The sequence below is a fragment of the Mesoplodon densirostris genome, chromosome 7, assembly GCF_025265405.1.
Source record: "Mesoplodon densirostris isolate mMesDen1 chromosome 7, mMesDen1 primary haplotype, whole genome shotgun sequence".
Taxonomy (NCBI): domain Eukaryota; kingdom Metazoa; phylum Chordata; class Mammalia; order Artiodactyla; family Ziphiidae; genus Mesoplodon; species Mesoplodon densirostris.
The window spans coordinates 113,179,005-113,204,078 of NC_082667.1; the positions used below are offsets into that span (position 1 = coordinate 113,179,005).

Here is a 25,074-nt window from a genome sequence, read left to right on the forward strand (position 1 = left end):
TGATGTTTATAGTTCTGGAAAAACCTGAAGGTCTTTTTTTTTCCCCTCAAATTTCTGTGGTGACTCCATATGTGTTTTCATTTGGAGATAGTATGTCAATATATACTGTGGTGTGGTCAGCCTTGGCTGGTGGGCAGACGTGGGCTTGAGTTTCTACTCGGCAATTTACTAATCAGTAACCTTGGGCAAGTTGATTAACCTCTCTGAGCCTCAAGTTTCCTCATCTGTAAAATGGGGATAATAAGAGCACCTACTCATAGGGTGGTTGTGAGGATTAAATGCTGTCCTGTGTATAAAATGTTTAATACAAAGCTTGGTACATAGTAAATGCTCAATAAATGTCAACTATTAATTAATCCCTATTATTTGAAAATAGTGTTCTCCTGCCAAAATGTTTGAAAATTCTCTGATCTAGTCCCATTCTCCTATTTTATGGGGAAAGAGAGTGGGGTCAGAAAAGAGGAACGACTTTCTCAAGGTCACAGCAACGGGTTGAGATCCCTGTTTCTTTAAAAGCCCTTTCCCTACCCTAGAGGCAGTCCTCTGTCTTTTGCTTTTGTTTTGTTGTTTCGTTGGACAAAGTCTCCCCCCTCCCCATCACCCTTCCCTCAGAAGTGGCCCCTCCAGCCCTAGGAACACAGGCCCCAGAAGGAGAGGAAGCGACATTACCCCGGGTGAGGGAAAGGGCATGGCATGGTGTCTGGATGCGGGAGACGGCTGTGTGACATTAACCAGCCCCGCCCTCTCTGAGCCTCAGTGTACTCACTGGTGAAACAGGAGTTCTGGAATCCCGGCCCTGTAGAACTCACAGGCAGGCGAGACTCTAATAAGGACTGGATATGAAAGTACACTGCACAGAAAGAAACAAACCCAGTGCACGCCCCAAGACCCATGCGTGTTGGCCAGCGCACCAGCCCTGCAGCCAGAGCCCTGAGACCCAACTTCCTTTCCTCCAGCTCAGGCGCCATGGCCCAGCCTCAGTTTCCTTATCTGTAAGACAAGTCGTGAGGCATGAATGAAACAAGAGTGTATCTGTGGCAGCTCTCAGAAGTGAGAGCTGTTCTACACATGTGAGATAGCATCTCCCATCTAAGCTTTCTTACCACACACGTGCCCCTCTGAGCTGCACAATGGACGTCTGTGTGCCCACGTGAGGACCAGCGCCCGGCTGCACGCCCCTCTCGGTAGCTATTCATGCTCTTCCCAGCCACCCTTCTCACCCCCACTTCACTCAGTCCCGGGAAGCGGGTGGCGAAGTGCCTCTTACCAACCTTAAACCTCTTTGAATCTCTTCCCCTCTCAGGCCTGGGCAAGGAGTAGAGAAGGGGCTGGTCTGGAGGTGACCTTTAGGGACCCCCTGGGCTATGGTGGAGAGTCAAGTCCGGGCACCGGAGCTCGGGCTTTGTTCCTGCTTTGTTTTATTACCAGTGTGACCTTTAGCTCATCACTCACCCTCTCTGGGACTTAGTTTCCCTACCTGTAAGTGGTGGGTGCTGCACTGGGAGTCTCTGTGTGGTCCCTTCGAGCACAAGAAAGTTATGATAGAAAAATAGCGGCCAAGGTGCTTCTCTGACCTGTACTTATTTAGGAGTAATGGGAACCCTGGGTTTCTTTAACAGAGTTTTTCCTTTGAAGTTGGATTTTTATTGTTTTCTAGGGTCAGCGGATTATGAGTGGAGACTTCGCTGGGCAACCTGGCCCTTTGGCCCCATTCCAGGCAGGGGCCTGAGTCCCTGGCCTCTTCAGCATAGCCTCTGATCATGCTGCCCACTTTGGGCCTCAGTGTGAGGCCAGCAGGAGGTTCAGGGGCAATGCAGGGGGCCCCGGAGAGTCCCATCTATAGCTCAGACTGAGAAGACACAGGGATTTTATTTCCAAAAAAATAGAAGACCTCGGTGAGGAGCCTTTCATTTATCAAAGAATGACGACAGATAATAAAGGGAAGTCGGAGGAGGCTGGGCTTCCCTTTTAGCAAAGGTGGGCAGTGGGTGCCCTCCTCAGCCCCACGCTCCTGACATCTGTGGTAAGGGCCTGGAGAGCAAGGCTTCGGGGTTCAGTCTCATGACTGCGCAGGTGGAGAAACTCCCTGGAATGCTCACACAGGCCGGGTTGCAAGGAAGAACTGAGGTCAGTTGTGTTGACTCTGCCATTCTAGAGAGGAAGAAGCTTTAAATCATGAAAATCCCCAAAGCCACAGACGGTCAGAGGTGGAGGGACCCTGTAAGATCATCCTGTCCTGGGGTAGCAAGTGGGTTTCTTCAGGAGAGCTGCTTCTGATCATCAGTGGTGGTCACTATGCACTGAGTTTAGGAAAAGGAAGCAAGTGAGGCGGTCCATTAGTGATGTCTGCCCTGGGCATGGCGCATACGCTGCATCTTTGCATCTGCTATCCACAGCCAGGGGCACTCAGCTGGTGGAGAACTGAAGCTCAGATCTCCCGACCCCTATGCCAGCGTTTTCCCCACAGCCCATCAAGGACATCCTGTGTCCTGTTCTTCAGGTGGCTTCAGAGGCCAGCCTCGGTTTCCTCCTGGGCATTTCTTTGCTCCTACGAAGAAGGTGGCAGGAATATAGGCAGAATTTTTTGTTGTAACATGTAAGGAAGATTGAAGGCTGTGGAGATCAAGCAGCTTGCCCAAGGTCCAGCATAACACAGCCTTTGAAGTAACCCTCAAGCTCAGTTTAGAGTGTGTTCTCTGTACAGAACTCTGACCATTAGGCAACAGTGCCCAGTTCCTTGGAGGGATCTCAAGTAACAAAAAAGGTAGGCATGGTGTCTGTGGGGTCTTGGGGTAAAGTGTTTTGACTGGTTTGACTGACCTCACTGGGAAGTCTCCTGGTTTGCTCTGGAGGCTGCCTGCCCAGCAGTGCTTCCAAGGTCCTGGTTGCTTTAATCACTGCTATCCCAGGAAGTGCCAGCACATTTGCCAAGTGGTCATGAAATGACAGTGGAAGTCTTGCTGGGTTAACCTGGGAGCGGAGCTGGTGAGAAGAGAAGCAGCCCAGAAATGGGATAGGTTCAGCCGCATTACAGAATGCTCTCTGCATGTTTACCAGGCAGGAGTGAAAATCCTGCTGGAACAGGATTCTTGTGCTTCCACCTCCCCCACCCAGAGAATTGCTCCCCAGGCAAACTCACATCCCAGCGCTGCCAAAGCATGCAAATCAGTGGGCCTGTGAGGCTGTGGTTCAGAGGTGGGAAAGCAGAGGGCTGGCGCCGGCTCCTCCCGTCTACTGTCGGACAGGGGTCCTTGCCAGGTGGCTCGGACTGCTGACCTGGTGCCCACCAGATGCCAGGGAAGGAGAGGCAGAGGTGGAAGTTGCCTTTGACCCCTGTGCACCTCCTACAGACTGATCCTTGGCCTTTCTCACGGGGACTCCATTGGGTATTATGGCCATCTGGCCTAAGGAAATTCTATCCAGAATCCCGGGTCTCCCCACCAATTCAAGGTGCCGTTTACCCTCGTTTGGTCACTAAATCCCATTTTCTATGAACTGGGATGTTGTCTTCATAATTAACCCAAATCTCTCGAACTGTATTCTCGGCCTCTTCCTTGGTCTGGAGCTCTTTGGTATAGATGAACAGTCCTGGGTACCGTGTGGGACCAGGGAGATTCAGGAGTTGGGGCATTTAGCTGGAGCTTGGGTGGAGTCCTCAGACATTGTCTGAGTTTTAGAGAGGCTAGCAGTAGCGTTAACGCTAGCGTGGGAAGGTTGTACCACATTGGGGTTGGAGACGTGGGTTTTTGTCTTTCCCTGAGGATCATTCCCAACACATGCCCATACTTTAAAAGCTCTGTTACTTCGTACATATTATCACTTAACCTTGTTGAGACTCAGTTTTCTCACTGTAAAATGGGGGTGAATAATAATGCTTCATTTCCCCAAAGGCAGAGCGCTCACCCCGATGATCTCTTCAGGTCCCTCCCAGCCCCGTGAGCCATAGTTCCAAGGTGTTTGCGCTCTGGCTTTCTTGCTAGAAGCTTCATGGTCCAGAGATTCCCAGGAGACCATGAGAACCAAAAGAGGCTTGGAGAGAACTTAGCTGGTGTCCCTTCCAGCTTGGCACCGTTCTTACCCATTTGCCCCCAGGACATCCAAAGAGAGGATTCCGAAGCTTCCTTTGTGAGCCCTTTCTGCCCTATCTCTGCCCTCTGTGTTCATATCTTTTAGTTGTGGGCAGAACACAGGACAGAGGGAAACGGTGGGGAGGGTTCTTTGGTCCTTCCTTGCCTCCCTCTGCAAATGCTACACAGTGACCAGCTTCTGGGAGGGGAAGAAAAAGCCCTGGTACATTTCAATCAGCGGCACTGAATCCTAGGACTTTCGAGATGGAAGGAATTTTCAGTCCTCTGAGATCACCCGAGATCCCCCTCTTGATATTATCAAATTGCCCTTCAATTCAAATACCACTTTTATAACATCCCTGAAATAAGCAACCTCTGCCTGAATATTCCTAGCAATGGGGAGCCCTGTTGACATGAAACTGTGGGTTTCACTGCTGGACAATTCCATGTTTTACAAAATTCTTCCTTATACTGAGGTGAAGCCTGCTTCCCAGGAGCCTCCACCACCGACCTTTAGTGGAGCTGGGTCATTGGAACTGCAGGCTAAGCCTGCTTCACATCCATGCCAATATTTGGGGAGGAAGGAAGAGTACACTGACATTTACTGAAGCACTTACTATGCACCAGGCACTATGCCAAGTAGATCTTTCAAATGTTCCCTCATTGAATTACTTTAAATTTTTTTATTTTGAAAAACTTCAGATACATAGAAAAGAGAAGAAACAGCTTAATGAACAGCCATATACCCAACACCTGGATTTAATAGTTGTTAACATCTTGCCATATTTGTTTCATCCTTTTTGGGGGTAAATATTTTATTTTTAACTTTTTATTTCAAACGCACACAAAGGTGGACACTAAAACGATGAGCCCCATATACTCATTGCCTACTCTCAACAACCATCACGTTTCTGCCATTCCTGTCCCTGGAATATTTTCTTGTAAATTATAGACATTATAACTTTTCAATCCTAAATATGGCGGTATGTGTCTCTAAAACATAAAAGACATCTAAGGGTAAGTGTTCTCCTCACTAGGCTAAAGATCCTTTCCTCATGTGGTGTGACATCTAAGCCCCTTCCCATCTTGGTCCTCATGTTGCACAGCCCAGTTCATCAGGGTCCCTTTTAAAACTGTGGCCCTGGGGCTTCGCTGGTGGTGCAGTGGTTGAGAGTCCGCCTGCCGATGCAGGGGACACGGGTTCGTGCCCTGGTCTGGGAAGATCCCACGTACCGCAAAAAAAAAAAAAAAAAAAAATTGTTGCCCTGAACTGGACATGATGCTGTCAGCAGAGATCTGCAACGGTCTGCATGCCTGCTAATGCACAGGATAGCATTAGTTTTTTAAGCAGCTACACCACACCTGTGCAGCACACTCAGGCCAATATTGGCTTCAGTCAACGGAAATTCTCCCTTTTTTGGTCTCTTTTTCACATGAGACACTAACTCCAGCCTCCTCTCTCTTCCCCTCCCCACAAGGAACTGCAGTTTGTTTATTTCCAGATACTGTCTGCCAATAAACAGAAATGGGAATCACTTTTTTGGTTTTGTTTGGGAGGGAGAGATATATTTCTTTAGGAGATTTAACCTCTTTGAAAATGTAAAATACAGAGTCTAGCTATTTTGATGGTCAAGTATCTTAAATTATGCACACTTGAATTTTTAATCACCGTATGTATCTGCTGTGTTATTCCATTGCTCTAGTTTGAGGCTGGTTATTGGTATTGTTGAAAAAACTCTTTATCAGGTTTCACACTGTAGCAGAGTCTTTTGTTTAAGCTTTATTGGGGTGTTACTGGTAAATAAAATTGTAAGATTTTTACAATGTACGTCATGTTAACATCATGTGATGTTAACATGTACATCGTGTGATTTGATACGTGTACACATTGTGAAAGGATTCCCACCATCTAATTAACACATCCATCACCTCTATATTTATCTTTATATGTGTGAGAGAGAACATTTAAGTTCCACTGTTTTAGCAAATTTTAATTATACAGTACAGTGTTGTCAACTATAATCACCCTGTTATACATTAGATCTTCAGACCTGATTCATCTTATAGCTGAAAGTTTGCACCCTTTTACCAACTTCTCCCTATTTCGGAACCCTTCCAGCATCTGACAACCACTTTTCCACTCTCTGTTTCTATGAGTTTGACTCTTTTTTATTTTTATTTTTGGATTCCACATATAAGTGATACCTTGCAGTATTTGTCTTTCTCAGTCTGGTTTATTTCACTTAGCATAATGCCCCCAAGGTCAATTCATGTTGTCGCAAATGGCAGGGTTTCCTTCTTTCTCATGGCTGAATAATATTCCACCATGTAACATGTTATATATATGTAACATTTTCTTTATCCATTTACCCACTGATGAACACTTAGGTTGGCTATAGTGAATAATGCTGCAGTGAACAGAGGAATGAAGCTATCTGTTTGATATCCTGTTTTCTTTTCCTGTGGATATACACCCAGAGTAGGATTGCCAGATCATATGTAACAGGTAGGCTTAAAGGTAGGGCATACTTTTGAGCAATTTGACTACTTTAGTTGCCTACCCAGTATGAGGTAGAAAATTAGCTTTCTGGGTTAGAGTAGTTGTCAAAACATAATTCCCTAAGTTTAAAAAACTCTTTACTTTTTCTCCTTTTTTTTGGTGGTAAAACATACAATATTAAATCTAAACATAAAATTTAAAATTTAAACATAAAATTTACCACCTTAATCATTTCTAATTTCAGCCTCCTCTTTTATGTATACAATTGACCTTTTTTAACCTAAATGTAGAGCTTAGATTTATTCCTGTTACATTTTATGTTGTTGGTTTTGGCCTCTTATTAGAATCAACCAAAATATTTTCTAATCCTGATTTCATCATCCAGTTGTCTGAATTAATTTCGCTCTTTAAATCACTTCCAGATTTGATCGGCATTAATACTGCTTATTTGCCTAAACTGTTGGTTACAGTCTAATACTTGGTTTTCTCTGTGTTGGACTTGGGATGCAGTGGGTTTATTGGGAAAATTGTATGAGTATGGGAGTTGCAAAATCCAAGCTTTAGTCGGAAATCAAGGTCTCTGAGGCTGTGTGACCACTGCAAGGTGCTCCCCTCTGAGGTTGGACTTCAGTATCTTTCCAATGCTGAAAATAATGCTCCGGCCCCTCTGTGTGTCTGTCCTGCTTTGTTTTTTTTTTTTTTTCTGCAAGTGGCTGCCATCTTTCAAAGCCAGAACTTGGAGAATAGAATATGATCAGGTTTCTGCAGGTGGTGGCACCTGTGATTTCTTAGACCTGAATAGAAGATTCGTTTCTGTAGGAGTTTCTTAGTGATTTGGATCAATTAAACACATAGTCATTCAGTTCCTACTATGTGTTAAACACTGTTTTAGGCTCTTGGGGTACAAGAATGAATAAGATGTAATAACCCTGGCCTCTAGGAGCTCCCAGTTTCATGAGGGAAACAGACACACAAAACACTGACTTTTAAAAAATGTGGTAGGTGCTGGAAGAGATATAAGTACGAGAGGTGGAAACACAGAGGAGGAAATCCCTCATTTTGCTTTGGATAAGTTTCATGGAGGGTGTGACATCTGAGTTGGGTCTTGGAGGATGAGTGTGTATTTTCTAGGGAGAGAGCGCATTCTAGTCAGAGGGAACAGCATGTGCAAAATCCCTGACAAAGGAGCAGGCTCAGCCTGATGGAGGAGTGGCCCGGGACGTGTGGAGCCCAACCCACAACTGGAGAGTGCTTCCCAGCATATAGCTGAGCTTTACTGTATTCCTGGGCGGTGGGTGGAATTGAAACTATGACCTTATTTTGCCATCAAGATGCCTGAGGCTCTGGAGCTTCCTGCCTTGACCAAGGCCACACAGCTTGGGAGCGATGGAGCCAGGACTTGAGCCCTAATTCTCTGACTTCAAGTCCAGGACTGTTTCAAGTATGCCCTGCTACTCCTGCACACCACAGCTTAAAGGGGTAGAAAACAAGTTTCTGATGATTGTGGACCAGTATTTCCCACAATATGGTGATTGCATCCCTTTCTTTCTCTAGGAAAGAGGGGTGCCCTCCTCGCTGTTTCAAAAATGAATAAATTGGGTCCTGGGAATGGCTTGTCGGTCCCCTCTCAACCTAGAGCATTAGGGCAGCAGCAGAACCCCAGTGAGCTTGATCTTGTCCCAGAGTTCCCAGGCACCACCTCCCAGGCCTTTCCTGTAGGCTGGGTGGGGAGAGGTGCCAGGCGGAACTAGGTCCATGGAACATGGGAGAGAAGCAGGAAGAAGCAGCAGTAAAATGAGGGCTGAGGCCATTTCCCCTCAGCCAGATCTGGAGAGAGAATCAACAGTGTCATCAGAAATGAACTAACGCCTGTATTAGACTATGTCATGGTGTCTCCACCTAGGCCTCCAGATGCTCTGAGCTCCTTCTCTCCAGCGGGGGGAAGCCATGTCTCCTGAGAATACTCTGACCTGCTTAGCAGTGGAATCGGAATTGGAGGTGAAATCACTTTGGGGGACTGAACCTTTATTCAGTTCCCAGTGCTGAACTAGTGCCGCTCTCTGCTGTCCCAGAGTAAAGGGGTCTGTCTCCTGGGAGGCCCTGGCTGGCCTGGGTCCCTCCAGTCCAGCCATTCAGTCAGCCTGGGACTCGAGGAGGATTAGACAATGATACCGATGCAGGCCAGGATGAGTTTGATGAGAAGGGGAGACTCCATCTTCAGGCTCCAAGCGCAGCAGGTGCGTCCTTAAGGGGAGAGGCCTCTGGAGAAAGACCCTGGAGAAACTCCTGAACAAGAGAAATTGTTCTCTTGTTGGCTGGTGGGTTTTAAAATTAATCTCTTCATACTGTTTGCTCATCTTTTGCATTTTGTGGATCTCACAAACAGCACTCTAACGGCATCCGCAGATATCGAAAGTAAAGACTTTTCTTAATTGTTCACAATCCTGATGACCTCTCCAAGATAGACTGTTTTGGCCCTCAAGGTTTCTCTCCCTTTCTAGGTCTCATTCACATGTATGTTATTACCTCTTCTGGAGGTAATGATATTACACCTTCTCTTGCCTTCCAGACGCCATACCTGCCCGGTCTTCCTCCTACCTGAGTGCCCACTCTTTCTCAGTCTCCTTTGCTGGCCCTTCCTCATCATTCCCAACCTTGACCCTTTTATTCTCCTTCATCTGGACTCAGTTCCTTTGTAAACTCGTCAAGTCCTATGGCTTTAAGTACCACCTATAAGCTGAAAACTACTCACCCTGTACTTCTGACCTGACACCTATCCTGAGTCCAAACTCCTTTCCCTGTCTCTCCTGGGATCTTTAATTGGCATCTCAAAGTTAACACGTCCCAGAACATAGCTTTTGATTTTATACCACCAGCCAGCTCCTCCCCGAGTCACCCCCATCTTGGGGAATGACTCCACCACTCACTCCATGGAGAAAGCCCAACCCTAGGAATCATCCTTCCTCTCCTTCCCTTGCACCACTCCTTGCAGCCATCAGCTGGCCCTGTCAGCTATCAGTTCAAAATCCGGGTCCTTCTCACTACCTGCACGGGTGCCCTTCTATCCTGCACGCTGCCCCCTCTCACCTAGCCCACTGCGATAGCCACCTGGTTGTTCTCTTCCTCCTTGCTCATCCCTACAGCTGATCACCGCAGGTGTAAACACTTAAGTGAAATCATGTCACTCCTCTGCTCAAAGCCCTCTGATCGCTTCCCAACGTCCTTGGCATGAAAGCTGAAGTCTTCAGCACAACCCGCCTGCCAGATCCACGTCATCTTTCCCCTGGTCACACCCATCCACATCTCTCCAGCCTTGCTGGCCTCATCACTGTTCTTCAGTGGGCAAGCCTGTTCTTGCCTCACTCAGGTCCCGACCCCTCTGTCTGGAATGATCTTCCCAGACCACCCTGCTTATGGACAGCCTCTGACACTCTTCCCCTGACCATGTATTATTGTTCTCCATAGTAACTCTGTCTAAATGAAATTATATATTTGTTTTCTTATTCCTTTTATGTCTCCTCAACTAGAAGAGAAGCTCCATGTGGTCAAGGACTTCTGTCTATCTATTCCAGTATTATATTTCCAGTGCCTAGAACAGTGCCTGGTATAGAGAGTGTATTTAGCAAATACTTGTGGAATGAATGAATTTGCTCTTTGGTCAAATTTTAAAATCACTCCTTACTAGGCCACCTTTACAATGTCATGAAATAATTTTTAATATAAAAGCAATTTTATCTTTAAGTCTACCCTCTACACACACACACACACACACACACACACACACACACACACACACAATTTTCAGTCTGTGGGCCCTTCCCATCTTAACTCCCTTCACAGATTATCTATTTAGTCTTCGTTAGTCTCAAAATCAGGCTGCTGTTCAAAGATGACTTCCCGTCTCACTAATTTCCTCTTTCTCGGAATCCTGTAGTCCTCAACCTCTGCTGTCATCTTGCTGGCCCAGCTGCTCTCGGAGATGCTTCACAACCAATCATACAGGCAAGGGCTTCACTTACCCATTGTTTAGAACAGAGTAGAGGGAAGGGGGCTTAGGTTAAAGCTCCAGAGGATTCTCCTGGACCCCATTCATTCATCTATCAGGTGTTTCTTGAGCCTCTGACCCATGTTAGGAACTGTGGTCGCCATTGAGGAGAAAAATGAATGTCCTCTTCCTAGTTTTCAAGGAATTCATAGACTAGAGGGAGAGAGAAGCATGCAGACAAATAAAGAGTTACATGACATGTGCCATGCGGCTGGTAGAGAAGCCTGAAGGACCAGAGAGAAGGGGAACCAACTTTGTGGAAGGGAACAGTGCATGGAGGTGTGGAAACGGGAGAGGTGTGGCACGTTTGGACATGAGCGAGCTTTCCATGAGCCTGGAGCACAGGGTACATGGGAGGGAGGGAGGTGAGATCATGAGAGGCGGCAGACAAAGCAGGGAAGGTAGACAGAAACCAGGTCATCCAGGGAATTATATGTTATACTAAGAAATTTGGACTTCATTCCAAAGCTATTGAAGAACCGATGGAAAGCAGAAGAATTTTCTGATTGAAAGTTCTGAATTCATTCACATATTCATTCATTCAACCAATATAATTTGAGCTCCTATTATGTACTAAGCCTAGTGCTAGGCTCTGGGTGGTATTTAATATCATTTTCTTGCCATTATAGAGCCAATAATCCATGGGGCACAAAGGAAGATTCTTTGGCAGCTCCTGCCCTGAAGAGCTGTATGAACAGGAAATTTAATTATAGCAAAGAATGGAAGCAATTTCCCTAATAACAGGTATATGTTTAAGCAGATTTTGGTATCTCCATAAATGGAATATTATGTAGCCATTAAAAATGATCTTTGCAAACATAGGAGAAAGATTTATGACGTTCCTTAATCGTGTAGGAGAAAGATTATGATGCTTACTGGAAAAAGCAGGGTAAAAAATCTATACAGAGCGATATATATCAATGAGGAAAAACAAGCATAAAAAAGACCATAAAATATACAAAAATATTAATTGCAGCTGCCTCTCTGCAGATTGATTTTTCTGCTACTTTTTACTTTTTCTGTGCCAAAAAGTTTTCTCTATTAAGCACACATTTACTTTTTCAACCCAACATTTATTATAAAGGGAAAAAGATGAATAAAACCAAGAATGAAAGTTGGGGTGGGGGTGGAAACAGGGGGTGACACTCATCTACCTGACATGATTTAGGTGTCTTCAATGCTGGAGGGCTGGGATAGTGGGAGGCCTTCCTGCCTTCGGGCAGTTCCTTTAGGATTTGTGGCTGGTCCTTCCTTGCTTTTCCATTACAGCATGTATCACAGCTTCTGTCTGAGGGCATTTGGCTGAAGCAATCTGGTGTGGAAAGTTCTAATCTCAGTTAGACTCTATGTGACCTTGGACAAGTCAGTCTCCCCTTTCCCTGGTTCCCTACCTTCCTGAAGGAGATTTTCCAAAGACTTTTCCAGGAAACAGGATAAGCAAGAAGATTCCGGCCACAGGGCAGGCATTTTGTTCTTTTTCAAAATAAAGATAAGCCCATCCCAACATCCTATTTTCCACTAACTTTCAGTCTCTTCCAATCCTGCTAGCTATTAATGTTTTCTTTTTTTTTTTTTTTAATCTCTTCCAGGAAATGACCGAAACGGCTTAGATTTCAACAGGCAGGTAAGGACATTCAGAAGAAAACCTTTATTCTATACATTTTGGGGGTCATTCATACTCTGTCAGGTGTGGGGACACAAAGAAGATTAAGGGAAGTTTGAGGCTGTTTATTCATAGACTCATAGCTCTCAGAATTGAAAGGGGTCTTTCAAGGGCTTTTGCATCCAACCCCTCCCCCAATCCACAATCCAACGTCCGGGTCACCTCTTCATTATGTCCTCAAAAGAGTACTGACAGCACAGCCCTATTTAGGATTATCTTCAGGCTGGATGTGGTCTGGAATCTAAGACCACAACTCTTTTCCCATCAAAGCTCAGCTTGAGTTGTCTCTTGGGCAAGTCTGTTTGCATGGCCTGACTATGTGTAGAGGAATTTGTGGAGGTACAAAAGATGGAGGGTTGGGTTCCTCAGGGAACTCCTGATTTATTTATTTATTCATTTATTTCTAACATTTTTATTGGTGTATAACTGCTTTACAATGGTCAGTTTCTGCTTTACAGCAAAGCGAATCAGTTATACATACACATATGTCCCCATATCTCTTCCCTCTTGCGTCTCCCTCCCTCCCACCCTCCCTATCCCACCCCTCTAGGTGGACACAAAGCACCGAGCTGATCTCCCTGTGCTATGCGGCTGCTTCCCACTAGCTATCTGTTTTACGTTTGGTAGTGTATATATGTCCATGCCTCTCTCTCACTTTGTCACAGCTTACCCTTCCCCCTCCCCATATCCTCAAGTCCATTCTCTAGTAGGTCTGTGTCTTTATTCCCATCTTACCCCTAGGTTCTTCATGACATTTTTTTTTCTTAGATTCCATACATATGTGTTAGCATACGGTATTTGTTTTTCTCTTTCTGATTTACTTCACTCTGTATGACAGACTCTAGGTCCATCCACCTCACTACAAATAATTCAATTTCATTTCTTTTTATGGCTGAGTAGTATTCCATTGTATATATGTGCCACATCTTCTTTATCCATTCATCTGTTGATGGACACTTAGGTTGCTTCCAAGTCCTGGCTATTGTAAATAGCCAAAGGAACTCCTGATTTAAAAGATAGAGGACAAAACAGGGGAGCCAGGACAAAAAGAGCTCAGGAAAGAGGGTGTAACCCAGCTCAGTGGGACAATGGAGATACAAGCTGGACGCCTTTAAAGGAACAAGCTGGGTGGAGTTCAAGTTAGTCGGGAGGGTTTCAGGCAGGGGAAGGTGGTATTGGATGGATTGAAGGATGGATAGATCTGGATGTGTAAAGAGGAGGGTGAATGAAGAGAGGACCTTCCCATTGAAGTTAGAAGCTGATGGGAAGATTAGGGGCTGAGGGCGAAGACAAGGTGTGATGTCAGAGGCAGATGATGGGAGGGTTCATTGGGGGGACAAAGTCTAAATTGGAGACAAGCAGGAAGCAACACTGGGCCCTAGAGTGAGGCAGAGACGTGAGAATTAGAAACAAAGTCAGAAAGCCTGGGTTTGGGTCCTGTTTTGGCCACCAGCTAGCTGTATAAGTTTGGTCAAGTCACTTAATATTTTTAGTATGAGTTTTCTCAGCTGAAAAATTAATTTATTTCATAAATTTGGGGTGGGGGAGGGAACATGTACTGTGCCAGATGTGGGAATACAAAGAAAATTAAGACATGGTCTCTTCCCTGGAGGAGCTCACAGTCTAGATTGAGGAGTGGGGGAGATAGAGATAGAGGGAGAGGGAGAGGGGAGGGGAGAGAGAAACTCTTGAGCGGATCATTATAATACAATCTCATTCATGCTTTATTGGAGGCGTGTAAAAAGCATGGTGTCCAACAGAAATGAGAATAATTCATTCTTCCCGGTAGCTCAGGGCAGGCTTCATGGAGGAGGTGATATTTGATTCTAGCTCTGAAGAGTCAGTAGACTTTGTCAAGCAGAGAAGAGTGGGCTAGAGAAGGAGACAGCCACGGGGAAGGAAAGACAACCCCAATTTGGGGATACATTTGATACTCACTAGGGGTCCTTCACACTCATATCCAGAGTCCAAGTTTAGAAGGAAGTCAGGGGTGGAGGTCAAACTCAGACATATGTTCTTCTCCTCCTTTATCTGTAGAGTGATTTGAAGTCCCTACTAACATTTCCTGAAAGGCTTTTAACTCTGGGTACATCCTTCACAGCTGGAGAGGAACAATCTGGAGTCCTAACCCAAAACCTCTTAGGCAACTTCTGCAATTGTGTTCATTGGGGAAGTTTGCTAACACATGGAGGCCAACTACTCTCACCCTTCCCTCAAGACCTAAGACAGAGGTAGGCTTCAGTTAAAGACATATCTAGGTGAGCTACGAGGAAGGACTTGCAGCCAGTGTGACTTATCAAACAATGGAAGAGCTACCAAGGGAGGGAGACTGTGGAATCAGCTTCTCCCTCAAGGTCTTTAAAGATGAGACAGATTCTCATCTAAGGGATCGTTTGGCCAGGTTTGTTTCCAGGGCAGGAGGATGGAGGACATTCCCGAGGATTCAGTGATCCTGAAGGAGCCCTCGGCAGGTTGGGATGTGGCCTGTTGCCTGTGCTTTCCAAGGGTCCCAGCCCAGGGTCCGCCTCTCATGGTCCCTTGGACGAGATGCACGTGGAGGAGCCCATCCCACACCAAGACGTGGTGGCACCAGCCCAGCCTGGAGGTGGCCCGCTCCACAGGCCTGGTGGGTTTGGCTGCCTGTGTGATCTTTCTAGAGCTTGGGAAACCCTCGTGCTTAGGACAAGGCTAGGGACAGCCCCTCTGGCCCCAGCAGCCTACAGAGAGGCCCCGGCCCTTTGAACATCCTTTGGGGTATGGTTTCCCCACCAGCTGGGAGAAAGTTTCCTGGCTTCTGTCAGGCGAGGGCCTCACTAGCGTTCGCTTCCCTTCGATGAGCCTCATGGGAAGGGGGCAGTTCCACCCTCCCCTGGGAAGGATTTTTGGATTTCTCATTACTGACCAGAACAGACACATAAAGATCTTTTCTTTAAAGAGGTTGGAATTTTGGAGGAAGGGAGGTTCAGCTGGTCACGCTCATTTACACACTTAGACTGGAGCTCTTCTCTGTGCACAGGCACACATGTCATGCCCTCCCGAAGGCCCTCCTTGCTCCCTCTCACTGTCTCTCGGATGCCTCAGATACCAAGGCCCGCACCCTCACATTCTCACCAGTTCACTTGCAGGCCTGCAGGTGGGCACCAGGATTTCTCAGGCCCTTGCACTGACAGTGATACCCTCGTGCTTCATAACAAGGGAAGTAAACCAACGTTGGCGACCCCGAGGCACTGGGCAAAGTGCTTTTGGCACTTTATCTCATCTGATTCTCACTGTATACCAAGCGTTACTATCCCCCTTATACAGGTAAGGAAATTGCCTCCCAGGCAGCCCCACCTGATTTGGAAAAGGATTGGAGAGATTAAGTAATCTGCTGAAGGTCACGCAGATTGGTCAGCTGGCAGAGCCAGGACTTGAACCCACATCTCTTTGACTCCAGAGCTCATTTTTCCCATGATGCCTTGCAGCATCCTCCTCTACAGTCTCTCAACTCCCCTCTTCCTGAACATACACATCGTCCTTAGAGAGAGGCCTGGGAGCCAGCGGCTGAGTGTGACCTCACCATGACTAACTGGGAGGAAGTGGGAGGTGCAGGGAGTGGGGAGGGGAAGAAGGAGTGTTGTGTAGGAGCGGCCTCTGTGTCTGATACAGAGACGGGGTGGCAGACGCGGGAGAGCAAAGGATGAGTCGCTGCCCTTGGTGAGGCTCACAATGGAAGGCCCCAAGCCATTTGGTGCAGTTGGGAATTGCAGCCAGGCTCTGGGCGCACTGCTGTCCTAAGGTTGCCCGAGCGAAAGACGCTGCCTCATAAAGTTTCATGCTGAGCCTCTTAACTTTCTGGTCCCAGGAAAGCAGCCTGAGCCTGTTTGGGAGATAATTGTGGGCTGACCCAGAGACCCAGAAACAGGGCCACCCCTCAGTCCCCAGGAAAGCTTAAGACAGAGTTGGGAGGCAACAGAACAAGGCCAGATGCCTGGACAGGGAATCAGAGGTCCTGGGGGCCAGTGCTGTTTCCACCCTACACAATCCTCTTCTCCTTCCTGGGCCTTGGTGTCCTCATGAATGAAAGGAAGACATTTGCTTGAGATGATTGCTAAGGTCCCTGCGGTCTGTATGTTATGGTCCCATCAATATTCTCATGCCATATTCTGTTTGGTTTTGCTTCCACTTTCCTTTCATGGTTTTCTTTGAAGAGAAATGGGGAAGAGAGTGTCCATTTCTTCACCCTGAGCTGTAGAGAGTGAGGAGAAATATGTCACATGGAATCTTTCCAGCCTTTATGATCTTGTGTGATCCAGCGAACAGAATCTTTTGAAATTCAAGGGGCAGAGACAGGAGGACCCAGCAGGCTGGATCTGGGGCCAAATATTCATTCTTTGAATATGTAGTCATTGCTAAGAGCTGGATAGAGGGTGTCATTTGTAAGAAGATAAATGGCAATGAACTCTGAAGTGCATTCTGTAAGAAACGTAAGAGTACTGAGCTCTGAGATACCGCCCAAGGATGTCACCAAAGAGATGGTGTTGAGGCGGGTGACAAGGGAAGAGACAGGGGTTTGACTGACTGGCAGAGAGGGGCGGCAAGAATATTCCAGGCATAGGAGAGAGTAAGGCTGGAGCCTCGCTATGTAAAAGGGAGCTGTGAGAAGGTCAGCCAGGGATGTGATGGTGGCAGATGAGGCTGGGGCAGATTATGCAGACCTTTGAATACCCAGCAAAGAAGTTTATTTATTTATTTGTTTATTTTGGCTGCGCCGCATGGCTTGTGGCATCTTAGTTCCCTGATCAGCGATTGAACCCGGGCCCTCGGCAGGGAAAGCACAGAGCCCTAACCACTGGACCGCCAGGGAATTCCCAAGAAGTTTAGGTTTTATCCTGTGGGCATTTTCAAGCATAACTAGTTTCATTTAATGGAAGAGCCTTAGGAGGGAGTGTGGGTGCGGAGGGCAGGAAGGATGAATGATGCAATGATGCAAGAGAGGCCTGATGGGATGCCATTGTGGTAGGAGGAGTGGGCAATGCCAAGGAGAGGGATTATGCACACAGACTTAGAGCCAGACGACCTGGGTTTGACTCCTGGGCTTGGCACTACCTGGCGGTGTGACCTTGGGCAAGTTCTTCAACTTCTGTGTTCCTCAGTCTCCTCATCTTACAGGTGGGGAGAATAATGGTACCTATCTCACAGGGCTGTTGTTAGTGTGTGTGTGTGTGTGTGTGTGTTTGTGTGTGTGTATACCTCTTAGACAATGTCTAGAACGTATAAACTGTATAGGTATTTGCTATTATTATTCCTGTGTCAGTAAAGCATGGAGAGACTCAGATTTGAGAGCGATTTTTGGTGTAAAATCCGGAGGATTTTGTCAACAGTTAGGATATGGACAGCCAAGGAAGGGGAAGGGTCCAGCAGGATTCTTAGGTTTCTAGCTTGGGATACTGAGCATTAGTGGGACTATAACCAGAGATCAAGAGAACGGGGGAGGTCCAGCCAATTTGTCCAGATGATGGGAAGAGGATGAAGGGCAGATAATGGACAATAGGTGCTCAATACATGATGAGAAATTTGGATCTGCAGCCCACCAGCCAGGTCAGGATGCATACTGAGGGGTCACCATCGAATCGTGTCATCCAAAGTGATGAGAGGGAGGGAGGTCACCTTAGGGAGGGTGCGCAGACTGGGGTGAGAACCCAGGGCAGACCTGGAGAGAAGGAACATGTAGGGGACAGGCTGAGGAACGGGCACCCGTAGATGAGACCAAGAAGGAGTGCTTAAAGGGATGGGAGGAGGACCACGCCCACAAAGGAGAGACTTTCATATGAAGGTGGGGATAGCAGACAGCATCACAGCACGCAGAGATATTGTAGAGCCCCAGCCTGGAAGTGGCCACGGTTTGGCAGTGAGGTGAACACTGGTGGCCTCATCGTAGCGTCTCTAGCATCTGTGGTGAGAGCAGAAGCCAGATTGCTGTCATCGAGGGGTAAGGAGAAGTTAGGAAATGCTGGAGACGAGGACTGCAGATTCCCTTTCAAGGAGGGGGATGATAAGGGATGCAGATGTTGGCTGAAAATGGAGACAGTGTGAAGGGAAGGTTTTGGGGATGAGGGAGACTTTGGTGGGTTGTGGGCCTAGAGAGAGATAGGAGATGCCATAGAGGAGACAGAAAAGAGAGAACATGGGTGGAGGGTTTAGCCTAGAAGAAGAGAAGGGCTCTTCTGGGAGGGAGGGAGTGAAGGCTGAGTGCCCTGTGGGTGAAGTCAGGAGCCTGAGGGACAGCCTCCTGTTCACAGAGTTTCTCCACTTCCATTTCCTGCTGGTTTTTTTTTTTTTTTTTTTTTTTTTTGGCTGCGTTGGGTCTTCGTTGCTGAGCTCAGGCTTTCTCTAGTTGTGGCGAGCAGAGGCTACTCTTGGTTGCCGTGCGCGGGCTTCTCATTACGGTGGCTTCTCTTGCTGCGGAGCACGGGCTGTAGGCACACGGGCTTCAGTAGCTGTGGCATGTGGGCTCAGTAGTTGTGGCTCACAGGCTCTAGAGCGCAGGCTCAGTAGTTGTGGCGCACGGGCTTAGTTGCTCCATGGCATGTGGGATCTTCCCAGATCAGGGATCGAACCCATGTCCCCTGAGTTGGCAGACAGACTCTGAACCACTGTGCCACCAGGGAAGTCCCCATTTCCTGCTCTGTCAACCAACAGCTAACTTCAGAAGAACATTAGGAAGTATCATTGGCTTAAAGGGGCTTGGAGAGTCCACAGTGACAGATGCACACCTGGGGAGCCTTGCTTGCCCTGCTCTGTGCTGATGACTTCTGGGCCCCTCGTCATCCAGGGCTGTGGGTGTCCACCAGACCCATCAGAGCGATGTCTCCATCTGTGCTGTTGAAAGCTAAGTCTTGCTAGAAGACTTCACAAAAGTTCTCTGGGGCCAGAAGAGAGTCTGAAGCAAGTTGGCAGGTGTCTTTGTCCCTGAGCTTCCTACCCCCAAAGCTGAGACCCAGTGGCCTGGGATTCTATCTCAGCCCCAAGCCTGGTAGCATTCTCAAGCTCACCTGCAGCCGCAACATTCAGCCCTCCAGTGCCTCTCTTGGGAACCCGTCCAGCTAGTCCAGAGCAGTGGTCCCACTGCGCTCCCATAGAGTGTTTGGTTTTGAATCAAATGGGATTTTCCTTCCCCGTTTTCATGACTGTGAGCTACCACAGATTCTTTTTTTTTTTTTTGAATTTTTGAATTTTATTTTATTTATTTTTTTTACAGCAAGTTCTTATTAGTTATCTATTTTATACATATTAGTGTATGTATGTCAATCCCACGGATTCTGGCTGCTCCCGGCATGCGTCGATTGTAGTGTTTAATCAGCTCAATGGGACATCTTCTCTAAAATTAACAAAATTCAGCCTAAGGAAAGGTCTCTGAGGATTCTGAATGATGGAGAGGCTTCTCCGGGGAGGCCCATGATGGAGACATAGGGGCGGCAGGACCAGACTCTCAAGTGAAGGTCTGCAGTGAAGACATAGTGAGCCCCTTCCCCAGGCACCCAGGGAGCAGCCCCAGGAGGGCCGGCACCACAGTAGCTGAGCACCAGAGGACAAGGTAGGGAATTAATTGACCACATTTGACCATTTAGTTGCACAAACCTGTGTCTAGCTGTGAGGGGTCAGAGGGGAGTAGAACGTGGTCCCTGCCCACGGGAGCTCCCAGCTGGTGGGAAGGAAATGTAGCAGAGGCTGCGGAGGGGAGGGAGGGCCCCTGCACTGTAATAATGCTGATGGGGCTGGTTCAGTGAGTCTAAGAAAGCCAGGCAGGTGTGTACAGCCAGGGGTAGTTGGCCCAATAAGCTGGAGGGAGACTCTGAGACCTCCCTGTGAAAGACATTGGAGGATGAGAATTAAGGAGGCTTGTTTCCCTCTGCTGCTAGATCCTTCTTCTGGTCCTGTACTTCCGGGTTGAGGCAGGATTATTGAGGGTGGATGAGCAGACTAAGAGAAGAGGATGCGGAGCCAGCAAGCCACATTTTGCTCAACCCTAAGCAGTAGGGTTGGGTTTTAGAGTGTTGATGTATAACATCCTTCTTCTTTCCCCCTCCAAGGTACCAAAGCAGTTGAAAAAAACAGATACAGGAGCCTGACAGATAGAGCTGCAGGGGGGACAGGGTTGGTTTTTTGTTTGTTTGTTTTTAGAGTGTTTTTATCGCCAAAAAGAAAGTGACACGGCTACCCTAGGAGACATTGCTATAAAAATCATTTAACAATAAAATTATAAAGACAAAGTAATGACAAAGATGGTGGATAATTCTACCAGAAAGCCTAGATGGACAAAAAATGTAGAGTGGACATCAAAACATAGCTCTTATATCTTTGTCAAACAAGAGAAGAGGAGAACAATAAAATATTGTTTTTAGGAGATACCCTTTAAAAATGTACAATTTATTCTCAAAGGCTGCACTTGAACAACAGGCCAGAACTTATATTCACTTAATTTGTTGGGGGACATGGCTTTGATGTGTAGCCACAACGGACTTTCAAAGGCCTTGCTCCAGAATTAAATACATCCACCTGGCACAGATAGAGCTGGTGGAGAACAGACCTTAAAGTACCCTCCTAGCCAACGGGCAGGTCTCAGAAGGTGTCAAGTCGCACACACCCACTTCCCTCTAAACCTGTGTTCTTAGCCTTATCAGACCCAATGTTCCTTGTAACAAGGATGCTATAAAGCCCCTTTAATATTCTAGAATGAAATTTATAGAAAACATACATAAAAATCGGTAAGATACTCTAATTTGAATAAGGATTCAAGGGAGAATGAAAAAAATTAAAATGATATAATATGTATTTCAGCAAGTAAATGCTTGGGCACATTCCCCTGGAAGGTTTGATGAGATAGTAGGATGCTTGCACCTATATGAATGTGACAGACACAAGTACAGACTGATATTGGTATGCTCTACTGGCAGCTGAAAAGCCATGATTTTCCAAAATGTGAAACAACTCTTGGTAAACTTCCAAACAAAATAAAATATAATCTTTCCTCAATTTATACAGAAAATGGCATCCCGGAAAAAGTCAGTGCATATCAGAAGTGTGCAAAAGATATGTCGTGCCTGCATAAAAACTGGAATTGGGCTCTAGGCTCATGTGATACAGGCAGGCTTTTTACTGACACGAGTGTCCAGTGGGGCGTTTGAAAGTCGGATGCGAGTTGTACAGGACACGAACGAGAGTTTCTTGTCCGGTACTGTCTTCTGCGTTGCAGGATGTCTAGAATGCCTGTCCTCTGCCTGGTAAATGCAAATAGAGCCTCCTAATTATTAAGACAGAAAAAACCACCGCATAGATTTTAGAGAATGACCTTCAGGTTTGCTGTCATCCCCAGCGAGGACAGCTGACCTAGACTCACCAGGGACATAGGTCACTTCTACCAGGAGGCAGAGGGCGAGATGTTCCTCTAGCTGTGATCTTTCCACACAGAAAGACAAGGGAGTGGAAAATGAAGGCTCCCCAGCACTGGGAAGAGGCACCCCCAAATAATACACACAGACCTGCCCTCAGAGCACTTACTTGCTATCCAATGAAGGAGACAGGTCTGAAAAGTTCCTTAAAATGTCAGAACAAAAGGATATGTAAACCAGTGCAGCTTCAACGGGGAATAAGCTGGGCTTATTGAGTAACAAGGTTGATGGAGAACAGAATTTTCAGGCAGGAGATCATTGGTGAGAAGAAATGATTCCTTTCTCCAAAGCGATTTCCCCATTGCAGTCAAGATAATATAACAATAGAAATAGTTAATGGATCCTGCTGTGCGCAGGCGCTGAGCGTTACTTAGAGCGACACTGTGAGGTCATTGGGATCATTCCAATTCTATAGATGAGAAAACTGAGACTCTGAGAGGTTAAGGAATTTTCCCACAATCACTCCATCCATAAGTGGGGAATTTAAAGCCAGGCTGGCCAGACTCCAGACTCCGTGGCTCTCCTGCTCCACGGCTCTGCTCGTCTTGGAGGAGGCGGTTCCACGTAGCAGCTGAGCCGATAGTCTGTGTTGGCCAACCTCTCCGTGTCTCACAGCCTCACCCAAAAGTGAGAACAGTCATAGAGCCTACTTTCCAGTCATGTTGTAAGGGTTAATTATAGATAAGATACATAACCTAGAATAGGCTCTGACATACAGTCATCGACCAATAAACATTAGCTGCTATTACTTCTGATGAGTGAGAACCCATCATTTTCTCTTCCCTGGATGGCTGCTGCACTGGTCTTGCACCAGTTTAGATGGGCTGCATCTAAGCTGGTGTTTAGATGTTATCAGAAAGGAAATGTTTTTCGGAGATCCACCATCTCTCCATCTAAGCTTCCCCCACCTGCCCCAAGTTTGGGTGGGAAGCAAATGATGAGTGTCTTCACATTTGGAGAGGTGGAAAGTTGTCCTCCTTTGCCAGTCATGCTCTGCTCTTTGGCCTGAGGCTCAGCTGTCAACTGTGTCCTGCTTGTGGCCTGGGCAGCAGCCTTGGCTTTAGATGGACTGAGCCTTGTTGAGAGCAGCACGGTGAGGAACAGGTAGGAATGGGAGTGGCCGGGGTTTTCAGGAGCCCCGCCCCTGGAGCACCCTGGTTGACCCAGCTACCCACTACACCACCACAAAGCCTCTCCGGGGTACTGGGTGTCGGGCCAGCTCATTCAGGCTGCAACACTGGCACAAGCCCACAGTGCATCTCGATGGGGAGTGGAGACTGAATGTTCCTCTCCGCTCAGGGGTGGGGTGGAGAGTGGTGAGGACACGAGAGGAGGAGGGAAGTTTCGGAACCCTCTCCCTGATTCTGCAGGGATCCAAAAGGGGGTTTTCTTTGGAGATTTGAACCTAGTTGCCTTTGGTGGGTGTAGATGCTGGTCAAGCAGGGCCAGTTCATGCCCCTCTCATGTAGGAGTCTTTTTTGGAGCAGGGGTCTTGAAAAAGAAGCTGGATTTGACCCCAGTGGCAGAAGAAGTTAATACCACCCTGAGCTGAAAGGCACTGGGCTGTGCCCTTCATAAGCAGTATCTCCTTGAAACCTTACAGCAACCTAGAGCAGTAGCTTTTAGAACTCCCATTTTACAGATGGGGAAACTGAGTCTCAGGTCAAGAGACTTGCTTGGAACCAGGATTCAAACCAAGGATGATGGGATGTGCAAGGCGTTTTACCTAAAGTTATATCTTACTTGATATTACTTCATCCTTACGACAGCCCGGTGAGGTAAGCATGATTATTCCCATTATATAGCTGGGGTAACTATAGCTCAGAGAGGTGAAGTAATTTTTACCCAAGGTGGAGCTCAGATATACAGCAGACCTGTCTGACTCTACACTGTGTCAGGCTGCTTTTGCGAGAGACAGAGAGATCCTGCAAATCGACAAGCCCTCATGTTGCCCAGAGCCCCTCATCTGATGTCTGCACAGTACTTTTCCACAGGTCCCAAGCCCTCATGCTCACACCGCAGACCTCTCACGGCCGGGGCTTGCCAGCTCGCATGGCAGAGATGCTATCTGCAGGCTCAGGGAAGGCTGCCAGGGGAAGGGTGGGGCGAAGAAGGGTTCCTACCCAGAGGGTTCCCCTACCCCAAGTGGAGGCGCACCTCCCTGGGCCTGTGCGTGAGAAGGGTGCAGGGAGGAGGGGAGCGTATTCTTGTGTGTGTGCCTCCAGGGCAGGGGGTGGGACCTGCCCTTCTCTTTGCCCCCCTGTCAGAGGGCTGTCAAGGCAGCTCTAGTACCTGGGAGATTCTCCTCCCAGAATCACAGCTGCGGCAGAAAATAAACTTTTCCACCTCAAACTTCCCTCTCCTAGTCTAGCCTGAGAATGGCTTTGCAGGCCACGCTTAGGGCTCAGGAGCTGTTTCCTTGTAGCTGCTCAGTTCCCTACCAGGCCACATCCCATCTCACGGCCCCCACTGCTTGACAACTTACAGAGGACCCCATTAAGCCAATAAGTTTTAACTCACAATAGCTATTGAACAAATGTTATCATTCTCATTTGACAAGGGAACTGAGACTCAGAATGGTAAAGTGGCTTCAATTAAGTGGCAGAGCCAGGACTTATTCAATGTACCTTTATTCAGTGTCTACTTGACAATAGGCGCTGTGTCCAGTGCTGGTCTGCTGTCTTCAAATCCAGCTTATTCGACTAATGGGCTGACCCCATCGCCCCCATCGCCGCCTGGGCCTCTGCTGCTTTTGTTCGGATCCAATGTCAGGACCGCCTTCCCTCTCCCCTGCGAGGCCGCTAAAATACCCTTGGCTCCCAACCCCCAAGGATCCTTGGTTCACACCCTGTTTTGTTTCTCTGTCTTGGCAGCCCCTCCCCTGCGCTGGCATCTTCTAACATTTTCTCCACAGACTTCGCTGGCATGGACTGCTGCAGGGTGTCTGGTCTTAGGCTTGCAGATGGCAGTGTAGTGGTCAGAGGTCCAGCTCTGGCGTCACACAGACCTGGATTTGAATCTCAGCTCTACCAACAGAAGCTGTGGAACCCGGTCACTCACCCTCCCCAAGCCTCAGTTTCCGCCTTTGTAAAAAAGGGGGAAATCATAGCACCAACCTAATAGTATTGTTAGGAGGAGGATTACATGCAATCTTGAGTGTAAACTGTCCGGGACATAGTAAGTGCTCAATAAACTGGGCTATTGTTGCTCTTGCAACAGTATTGGTTCTAGCTGCCCCGTTTCACATCAGCCTGGCTCCAGCTCGCGCTTCCTCTTAGCTCTGCCCTTGGGAGCCTCTGAAGGCCGGAGGTTCACCATTTTCCAGATGGCAGTTCTGCTCATATTCCCCTCAACTGCTGGCGTCCCTC

General features: G+C 47.4%; 1 protein-coding gene across 1 annotated transcript in view; it reads left to right on the plus strand.

The window, feature by feature from the left end:
• POU2F3 (POU class 2 homeobox 3) overlaps positions 1-25,074 on the plus strand; it is a 78,826-nt gene that overhangs the window by 17,802 nt on the left and 35,950 nt on the right. The window contains 1 exon segment of the mRNA XM_060104273.1: positions 12,202-12,236. Coding sequence (XP_059960256.1) covers positions 12,202-12,236 — 35 coding nt within the window.